The sequence below is a fragment of the Theobroma cacao genome, chromosome 2 (assembly GCF_053813885.1).
Source record: "Theobroma cacao isolate CCN51 chromosome 2, ASM5381388v1, whole genome shotgun sequence".
In the NCBI taxonomy this organism is placed as follows: domain Eukaryota; kingdom Viridiplantae; phylum Streptophyta; class Magnoliopsida; order Malvales; family Malvaceae; genus Theobroma; species Theobroma cacao.
Window position 1 is genome coordinate 47,283,990 of NC_142640.1, and position 10,798 is coordinate 47,294,787.

The 10,798-nt window shown below is 33.7% G+C and overlaps 1 protein-coding gene across 2 annotated transcripts; it reads right to left on the reverse strand.

Moving 5' to 3' along the window:
- Positions 1–3,355: 3,355 nt before the first annotated feature.
- On the reverse strand, positions 3,356–8,995 carry CYCJ18 (cyclin J18). 2 transcript variants are annotated; one of them, XM_018114807.2, is made up of 9 exons: positions 8,891–8,995; positions 8,729–8,805; positions 8,525–8,627; positions 8,348–8,446; positions 8,127–8,144; positions 7,953–8,023; positions 7,721–7,847; positions 7,560–7,620; positions 3,356–3,648 (listed from the first exon to the last, which is right to left on the reverse strand). In XM_018114807.2, the coding sequence occupies exons 1-9, from the start codon at positions 8,939–8,941 to the stop codon at positions 3,563–3,565; spliced, it is 693 nt and encodes a 230-aa protein (XP_017970296.2). In that variant the 5' UTR covers positions 8,942–8,995; the 3' UTR covers positions 3,356–3,562. The 2 variants fall into 2 exon arrangements, with proteins under 2 accessions (XP_017970296.2, XP_088659330.1); XM_088803204.1 differs by lacking the exon at positions 3,356–3,648 and adding an exon at positions 6,846–7,017.
- Positions 8,996–10,798: the final 1,803 nt, after the last annotated feature.

The window sequence follows — 10,798 nt, forward strand, 5'->3', positions numbered from 1 at the left end:
TGGAAAAAAAGTTGGATAAGAATCCGACCCATGCTGCTTCAGAAAGATAGGAACAGATGCTTATACCTTTGCCAGTTGTGGGCAAAGAAGGAAAAAGAGTAAAACAAGATTCAAAAACAGCAATTGCATTTTTCACGATCAATGATTTTTCTACTTCACAAGGACAATTTTGGAATATTTCCCAAGAAATTTCCTACTTACCAAAACTTGGAACTAGGACCTAGAACAACCAAGACAACTGAACTTGGACTTGAATGAGAGAAATAAAATTTATTTTTCCAGGGGATAGAACAACAAAGCTTGAGAGAAATCACTGTGTACCTACATTTGCTATTAAGGAAAAACAGCGATGGTCGTTGGGTGAGGGAGACATGTGGTACTACAATTTTCTGTTTTGGGGCAGTGAGTGGAGGAGGTGGGGTTGTCTGTTTGGACCATTATTGGCCGACATAAATGACAACACCCCAGTTTTAAACAGCATTGAGGATGCATGTGGACTTTGTTTTGGCCTTAAACTAAGTTTAGGTGAAGATTAGTGACCTCATTGAGAAGTAATTGTTAGTTAATACCAACATTGAATTTTATGAAAGAATAGTGGTGAAACTCTATGGCAGAAACAACAAAACAGAAATCATATCTCTGAGATTCTCTTGCTGGCAAATTCCTTAGCCTACAAGCACATAAATTACAAGCAAAGGATTTTCTGATGTGCTTTTCCCCACTTTATTCAAGCAACTGAAACACCATTGCAATAGAAAAAAAGGAAAATGTATGACAAGAACAGAATCTGCAAAATTATTTTATTCTGGAAAAGCTTCATTCTTGTACATACTTGATGAAGATGAGAGATGAAATCCATGGGAAGGTCCTGTGAAGGATTTGCTTTTCCTTGCATATTTTGTAAAAATTAGTCTAATGTCAACAGCACTGTTTTCTTAATTAAATCTAATTTAAGTGTAGGGACATATTTATTTTATCCTGTGACATATAATTATATATCAACATATTTAGATGTTAAAAGATAATCTTGGATTCTGGTTGTTATGACATGGTTATCAATACATATATGCATCCAAGTCAGCCTAATCAATTGCTTTGATTTTTTTGTGACATATCTTCACTTGGAATATAAAGAAGGATGGTAGTTGTAGCTTGTTATGGTTTGAGCTTTGAACTTATGCCATCTTTGACTCATTGATTCATTGGTTAGTACCTACATTGTTTGGTAGCAAAAAAATTATTCAGATAGTGATTGGAAAATAGTTTGTACATACTACAGTATTAAAATTTGGCTGAATAGTTGTCTTTCTTTTTAAACTACCAACAGGAACAAAATTGTTCTATCTACAAAAGAAGTTTCCTTCTTTCTGTAATTGTATTAATGCATTGCTTTGGCTTCAACATTCATTTGGCCTTTGACTTAAAACATACATTTTTTTAAGGTACATAAAGATTTTTATGTCCTTTATGTCATACGATAAGAGCTCATTTCGTACTCAAAATGTTTAAACTAAAAATTAAAATTTCGACCATTGGATAGTTTACGAAGAATTGTGTGATTATGTAATACGTTCCGCATTCATGAAATGCGAAAACTATATAAGTAGTTTTATGTTTTTGTTAGGTATTCACTTAATATATCAAATAATTAATTTGATGATGTTTGATTTGTGATGATCATCTATAATTTGTATTGATTTATGAGAGGTCGATTTTTTTTTTGGATAGTATTGAACAGGGTGACATTTATGAGATGAAAGAAGATTATTTTTTTTTTGGTGTAATTCGATATCTTTATATAAATATATAAAGCAAAACTTTAATTAAATTATTTGAATTTAAATAAAACAAATTGCAACGTAAAGAAACAAAAATCTAGCTAACTGTTATGGTTCCTTACCTGTTCGTGTACAAATTCCGAAGAGAATCCTACTCATCAGTGAAATCTTGATTACTGATCACATAGCCAGAGTGGCACATACTCTTTCAAGTACAAAACATGTAACCAGAAAGGGTTCAATTCATGCCTAAGAATGTTTTTCTTAGTCCAGCAACATAAATATTTTCTTATATAAACAAGGGAACAAACTTAAATGCAACAACAAACTACATTAAAATAGTACTATTCTCTTAGATTACTCAGATCAGATTCAACAGTGAGATGTGAAAGGACCCACATTCTAAAATGAAAAGATAATCTCATTTGATGATGACAGTATCTATCGGTCACTGACATAAATCTAGAATGTAATTAAAAAAAAATGACAATTTGGGCAGTCACATGAATTGATTTGCTTGTATTATTATGATCATGAAATTTACATGCTGAAGTACCTAAAAAGCTTGATTTCCCCTCTTTCTCAATCTATTGGTATACTATACATCGAAAGCCAATCATTTCTTTTATTTTTTAATCAATTTATTTAGATATGAATATTTGAATTAAAGATTTTAAAAATTTTAAAGAAAAAAATGCAGTTGAATAATGATAGAAACTAAGATCTTTTTTTGGTGTTGCTTTTTTACCCTAAGAAGGCTTGAAATTTTTTTTTTAATTGACGGAGAGGGATTCAAATCCTGCTTTTTAGGTAGGAAGTCATATATAAACTAAAGAGCCAAATTCTTGAATGCAAGATTAAAAATTTTAATAACTTGAGATTCCATATAAAGGTCTTATGGTTTGAATGTTAAAACTAGAAGAATGAGTTTATGACCCTAAAAATGACTACTCATTTTTTTTATAATTGGGGAGGGGGATTTGAAATTTGTTTTTTAAATAAAAGATCATGTACTAATTAATGAATCAAATGCTTATATGTAAGGTTTGAAATTTTACTAACTTGAGATTCCACGTAAAGGTCTTATGATTTGAATGTTAAAAGTAGAAGAATGAGTTTATGACCCGGAAAATGACTACTCATTTTGTAATCCAAGATAACAGGTAAAAAAAATAAAATCCGAAAAAAGGCTACATGACAAAGAAGCAAAACGTCCCCCAAAAATAAAGCAACAGGGTAATAAAGTAGGCTGTAGGTAATGGTATCTGACAGAAAAGTAGTAAAAAATTTTTGATGCCAAGGTTCAGTACAATTGGTGCCCCTATGAATGCACCTGTAAGTATTTGCCACATCTCCCCTTTGTTTCTAATAAATGGAGTCCACAGCAGAAAGGTGAGAGAGGCTGCATATATATACTTATATGTTTCTATCTAATAGAATCAATAGGCCGTGTGGTAGAACCCGCATGCAATCAGATCAGATTTTTGTTAGGAAAGCTGTGTTTGGATTTAAGGAAATGTGGTCCCCCAATTCCTTTTCACAATTTCATGTTCCTATCTCAACTTTACATTCCATCTTTACAGAATAAAAAAAAAAAGGGGTAACCTTGTTCTAATGTAAATCACACAGGGTAAATGCATTGTATCCAGCCAACCATTCACTGAATTATCAAGAAAATTTGCTTAGGTTGAAGTGTTTTTATCATTAAAGGGGATCATCCAGATTCATCATTGGCAGTTTAGTGGAGACATACCGTGAAGCTGCTTTCTCTACAGAAACCTTGGCTAGCAATGGGGTTCGAACACATGCCTAAGAATGTCCTTGACCTTCTCAATAATGTCCTCTTCTTTGTATGATGTTACAAACTTTACTGCAGGCAAACAGAAAAAACTTTTCTCAGTGCTTATTAAATTTAATTGCATAATAATGCTAAATCAAAACTTGAATGCCTCTGATTGACAATAATTTAGAGATTCTAACATATCTTTAAATATGACGGAGATCAAGCAATAATATCTTAGAAAGTTCATTATTGGATATGATAAAAAATTTGAAACGGTCTATGAAGCTTTGTCCTTGATCTAGTAGGTACAACTCTAAGTCTCTAACTAAGCTCGTGATCATGCCGATGCATAGTCAAAAAATTGATGAAGACAAGATTGTTCTATCAATTAAAGCATTACTATGATTTAGACGATTTCAGATACCAATCAAGATAACACCAAGATTTAAATTCATGATTGGCTAGATCACCTTTTTTGTGCGTTTGGTGAAGGCTCCATGACAGCAAAGGGCATTCTATTTGCATATGGCAAATTTATGAAGAGGGTTTAACGTAATCTCAACCACACAAAAACATGCGATTTGTCAGTTAAATAAGATGGTCGAAAATCATTTTCAAGTTGAAACTAATATATCTTTTGGGCTAGCACTAGCAAATTGTTGTTTTCGTTCTAATAACTCAAGAATCTTTTGTAGTAATAATTTTACAGTTTACTTATTGTAACCTAGGCTTGCCAGTGGCAAGGTATAAATGTATATGCCATGTGCAAAATAACATGTCTGACATGATACATAAAAACTTGGAATGGAAGGACCTAAAAATAAAACAGAGCTGGGAGCAGAAGCAGCAGAATGATAACATAAAGAATAACCAGAACACAAAAAAACAAATGATAGCACATCATTAATAGTAAAAGTACAGTAAGGATCAAACAGCTCAACCTGTGAAAGAAGAAGATCAATCTTCCTTGAAAGCAAAATAAGTAAAAATGGGCAGTGGTGGGTCTAAATGGGACCCTTATGTATTATGATTATCCTCATCATCAGAGGTGTGGTTCAGTTTTTTATGCCTCTTCTCTTTATCCAAAGACCAATACAAAATACCAAGAGACAGGCTGTAGGAATCCTTCCAACTAGGTCAGTCTATCACCTACCTTAATTAAGCAGTCCCTCATCAGGCATTAGCCATTGTGTTCACACGTGTGATTCTCACGTGTAACATATTGGTCGCAAGAGATCATCCATATGTCATACTGCTTGCTCTTGAAGAGGAAAAGTGTAGGGCTGGGGACCTAAACAGAAACAGCCAAAAAGTCTACCGACCTTCCGAATCATTGAACTTATTGACTGGGAAATATCATCTCAAAAGAGTTAATTGAGTAGGAAAAGTTTCTAGCCACCAGGGTCTGGACTGTTTTACGTGTACTCGAGGCTGTTGAGTTTATGTTTGACAAATTTCATGCTTTTACTCTTGATAGTGAAAACAGTGCAACATAGTCGAACATTAGATTAATGTCTATAATTATTAAGAAATCTGAATCAATATTTAAAAGGCTTTAAGTTGGGGCATATATACTGAGTGAAGACCGTGACGTCAAAGGAACCTCTCATTTAATGATTCTAATAGACATTAAAAGAAATTAGTTTAACTCTGATTAAGACCACTTAATCTCATGTGAATCACGTTAAACAGGAGAAATATAACAGACTGCTTCGAGAGAGGTCATAGAATATGGTATTAGCCAGTAGTTGAATTTAATTTATGCATATATTCCAAGCAATTAACTGAACTTCCCCACAACTAGTACAATTTTTCCTAGTTACCAAACTCTAGAAAAACTGTTCTTCTCATTTTGTGCAAAATTTGAAATCTAATTCTCCCCAAAAATTTAAAGGACAATTACATCACATGGATATTGTGATTTGTGAGAATAACCTATGAGATTTTTTAACGTGACATCATTTACATCTACAAGTTTTAACAATATTAAGTGATTAAATACTAATCAATATTGATAAATATAAATGTGTTCACTTCTGGTGAGTAATTAACTTATAAAAATAATTAATTCTATAGGTATTGAATGGCATCATTAACAAAAGAATTGCCTCTAATAAAAAGAAAAAAGAAAAAAAAATATTCTTAATGAATCTCTTTGCCTACGGTGAAATTTCGATGTCAGCTAAAATTACGGTCCTATATTTAAAAGGTCAAATCCAAGGAAAGAAGCTCAAACCGGGGCCCACAAACTCAATTGCTTGGATACAGCTCGAATTTCACCGAGGTGAGAGCCCAATGGACAGAGATTGGTTGAAAGAAAAAGCACGGATTCAACCAAATAAAAAAAGGTTGGAAAAGAGAAAGTAAGGGGCAAGTGTCAATCCCCTCCAATAGTGACAATTAACGTCAAAAATTGATGATGATATAGTGTCAGCAGGATCCTAGCTAGCTATATATTCCATGCATTTATTGTATGAAAATGGACCATGCAATTTCTTTTTTGCAGTGCATGTACCACGAGCCTGATAGGGTCGGTGGTCAGGACTCAAAATTCAATCTGATGGAATTGAAGGGAAGATGAATGGATTGAGGGTGGACAAGTGTCCCAGTTCACAAGGCAACAAGAGATAAAACACTCACCCTTTCGCCTTGTAGACATGAATTCAAAGCTTTAATAACTCCAATCGTTGTTTACAGTTTACGTAACATACTAACATGGGTATTTAATTCAGTTGGTATTAAATAATTTATTAAAGCTTAATTATGGAATTAAGGTAAGAATTTTTCAAATCTTAGCAATAGTTAGAGAAGAGCAAAGTTTTCCATGTATTACAACAGACGAGGAATAAAGTGCACCAAAAATAATAAAAACAAACGAGGGATAACGGATCTGTTTTTGATCCTTCATTGCTATGGGAAAATATGACCCAAAACAAGTGGGCTTCAGAATTTTTTGAGGCACAAAATCTTGGGCTTTTTTTTTTTAATTTTTAATTTTTATTATTATTCTTTTAAAACTTCTGGTTAGACACTATACAAAGGAAGGGAAGGAGAGAAACACTGTTTCCTTCCACTTCCTTTCCTTCATTCACATTTCCCTCCTACCAATCATAGCGTTAATTAATCTTTAAAATGGATGTGTTATCTAAAGCACTATGAGATGAGATATATGATTAAGAGACTTTCAATTAGGATTATAGTAGTAAAGTCAAAAATTGGAAAAATAATTCAGAACCAATTACCAACAATAGTAGCATTCCTTCCTATAAGTTTCTTGAGTCAGACTACTGCTAGAATTAAACGTAATTCTACTCTCAAACAAGCTAATGGTACTGATCAGCCTTCGATGTTGACACTCCTATACATATGGTGATCAATTTGGTTGTTTCAAACTCTACAAATTTCATTGCTTCATCTTACGAGATAGTAGCTTAAATTCAAGTGACAAAGTAACTCCTGAGACAAGCAGGTTATAGATTGAATCATCTAAGAGGGGTTAGAAATAACGTTTAGATAAAACTTGAAGGTAATCATGGCTTAGTGTTCCTTAGATACAAATCATCATCTGGAAAAATCTACTGAATGAGCAAACTGAAGGGTTTTAGGGTTGTAAGCTAGTCAATTAACACTAAATTTGTTATCCTCAAGCGGGGTTGGTTCTGACAGGCCAATTTCCAATAGCAGTATTACTAATATCTCGTTTGATTACCTATATGGTGTTGTCTAACCATGAAATTCCCTTGTTAAACCAATGCATCTAGTTGGACTTCAATCTTTTCAACAGAGATGATTTATAGGACAATTCTTAATTACTTGATACTATTCCAATTGAAAATCAAACCCAACTTACTACTTTAATTTTCTTTGTCACCATGCTAGGTAACATATTGGAGGTATTCTTACAAATCAAACCTCAACTTTACTAAATCTGAAAATGATTTTGATGCAGGGGGGATGGAGAAGAAATAAATTATGCAGTGCACATGAGAAAAACTTACCCCAAGGAAGAACAGGAAACTCAAACTGTTGTTTAGGGACTGTGACCACATATGAAGTAACCTACAAAAGGAAAAAAAAAAAAAAGGTTATCAAATTGAATCACATAATTGAAGACTAAAAGACATATAGTGGAGTAATTTTAATATGACTGAAAACGTGCCAAGATGGAAGCAGCAAGAGAACGAGGAGAACTAAAAAGAATTGACGTCTCCTCCTTTTCATAAAGAAGATCCATCACATCCATGCATGCTTCAAAGCTCACCAGTTCCCCAACCTTTGCCATTCCCCTACAAGCAAAATATAGCAAAAAGAGGAGAAAAAAATGATACTAAGATGATAAAACTTTTCAAGCGATACAGATGAATTGATCTGAAATGGAACCAGAGCATTACTTGAACCGAATAAAAAGCTCTTCAAGGAATGTGAAGGCAACATTTGATGTCCCAATCTCAAAATTCAACACCTTTATATTAAAAAAATAGTTAAAAAGAGAAATGATCATCTCAAACAAATCAAATTGGTTGATAACAGAAAATGTTTTAGCTGTTTGAGCCTTGGAGATGTACTTGAAGGAAGACCACCTCCTGCACAATACGCTTTTTGATCAGATTGGCATGAGTTAACAATACTTCACATCTTAAATAGTGTTTTTATGGAATTTTTATTTAAATCTTAATCAATAATAAATTTAAATGCAAAAAGGTCAAATTCGAAAAGTTTAAATTAAAAGAGAAAAGGCTAAAACAAGACTGCGATTAGCTATACTAGTAATTAGCAAGTAGCTCACTGCTTCAAGAAAATCTCTAGTTGTAAAATGTTGATCCTTAATGAACTTGTCTCCCAATGGCTTTAAAGATTTAACAGACAGAGCACGAGAATCGTGTATCTACAACAACAAACGGAAAAATCACCTCACTGTGAAAGAAAACAAAGAAAAGAGAAGCATGAGATGTAAAGACTCAACTTTACTTGAGATCCATATTGAAATGAGGGCAAATAACTGCAAATTGCTGTCTTCCATGGATCGTAGAAGCCAGCTTCCCAACTCATTTCCCTGCTTTAATAAACTGTAAAATAAACAAAGAACATTAAAATTTAAGAAATTTTTTTCTTTAAAAAAAAAAGTTGATGGAATTGAAAAAGAGAGAGAGAGAGAGAGGAGATTTACGTGGTGACAGAGGGGAGAAATCGGTCAGCGAAGAGAGATAAAGCAGTGTATTTCACTAATGGAGTAGCTTGGAGTTGCTTTAATTTACAACAGAAAATAAATTTAATGAAGGAAATTTTTGATTTGCGTCATCGAATATTTTCATCTGAGAAAATTACTTACCTGAGAAGATTGAATAAGGAACTCCACCGATTTCTTTCGCAGTCGAATCATTTCTCTGAGAGAGAGGACCAGTTTTGCGGGAGTTTTTGATTTCGAAAGGAGAAGAATCCGTTGGCCACGTGGCATGCTTATAATTTTTTATTATTTTTATAGTAAAGATTTTTGGGCCCACTTCAATTGGGCTGGGCCTTCTATGCTCTTTTTCTCCATTATCTGTCCCAATATTTGAGATACAAGAGCTTTGGTTCAAATTTTAGTTTTCCATCAATTTATTTACCCTCATGTGCACACAAGCATGTACGTGAAAGAGAAAGATGAATATGAAGCTCTCCCATTAGTCTCCGTACCTTATATTGATATTTAATTACCTTCTGTAACGAATGGATCTCTCACTTTACATGCAAATTTCTTCATGAAGAGGTGTCTGAATGAATTAGGATAAATAGAGGTTTTGGATAATGGTAGTATGACCATGGAGTTGTATTTCTTGAGCTTTGCAGCTCGTTTATTATCTTGGTTTTCTGCTACTGTTGCAGAGGATGGACCATTGCCCAGTTCTCAGCAAGTGGCAACATCCAAGTTGCTGGGATGATGAAGATGGTGGAGGAGGCAGTACTCTGGGCATGAAATACAGTAGTCTGGTATGCTGTCGCTTTCCCCTTTTCTCTTAAAGTGCATCTAGCTTACATTCTCTCAGGGCATGAATCTTGCAGGCTTATAAAGAGTGCAAGATATTATACAAGACCACATCACAAGTATGAGAAGTGCGTTGTTGTTGTTTCACCAGATTCCTTAACTTTTTTATATATAGAGAGTTAGTATCTATGCTTATTTGTCATATGAAATATGATATAAATAGTCACTATCAAGAGTTGCCTGGAGCTAATTTATTAAAATCGATGAAATCAGGATTTGAAATTTGTTGCTAAGGTATGAAAAGTGTCACTGGAAGTGAGGATGACAAAGCAGTATTAGGTCTGTACATATATTTGTACATTATGTAACTTACATGTGTAAAGTAAGGGTAGCAATTATTTATATTTGAAATTGTATCATGTTGGTAGGTACCTGTGAAATGACCTCCCCTGAGTAAAGAGCGCCAACAAAGTTGTCTCAAAAGTTAGTGAGGAAAAAAGGGAAAATTGCTGCTGGAGAAAAGGAAGACCAATTGAATGCTATTGAAGAATAGCTTTGCCAACTAAGGTAAAGGTTGAATAATGATATATATGTTTTAGTAGCATTGTGATTTCCCAACCTTCCTCTTAGCTTAAGCATAATTATAACCACATATATCTGGCTTTTTAGTTTCATAGACAACAGTTGACACATGCTTATAACTTGAGATTGCCATCCTACGTACTTGCATATATCCGTTTTGAAGGAATTCATAATTATGAATTTGTTGATTTTATTTTGGATGGGCTAAATCCATAGGAATGGGCTGGACTGAAGTATTTGGATATATCTTTAAGACATATTGGATGCAGACTGCATGGATTTCTTAAGATGGTTTTTAGGCATGAAGAATTTTAGAGGTTCATCCTCATGTTTCAGGCTTGTTGGAAGAGCTGATTCTATGGTGATCAATTTGCAAAGAGCTGTGCTGAGAAGCACTAGATAATTTCATTCCCAGATCAGAAAATGACTTGTATGAATATGCTGAGCTCATTTCTAATAAGCTACGAGCTTTTGAGGTTTGACAATATTCTTGGCTATATTGTTATCGTCTATGATGAGACAGCACAATATTTAACTCTATAATTGGCCATTCTTTGTATTGCTCCCCTTATTGCAGCATAGCTATAACTAGTTAGGCCTACTCAAGGCTGTAATGAGATTTTCTATGAAGGCTCTCAGAGCAGCAGACGCAAAAGAAGTTGCTTCCTCAGTTGCAACGTACAGTAGCTA

Coding starts and splice junctions, on each gene's coding strand:
- CYCJ18 (XM_018114807.2), bottom strand. CDS start 8,941: ATGATTCGACTGCGAAAGAAATCGGTGGAGTTCCTTATTCAATCTTCT. Junction 8,806..8,890: donor TCCTTATTCAATCTTCTCAG/GTAAGTAATTTT, acceptor TGTAAATTAAAG/CAACTCCAAGCTACTCCATT. Junction 8,447..8,524: donor CAATATGGATCTCAAGTAAA/GTTGAGTCTTTA, acceptor TTGTTGTTGTAG/ATACACGATTCTCGTGCTCT.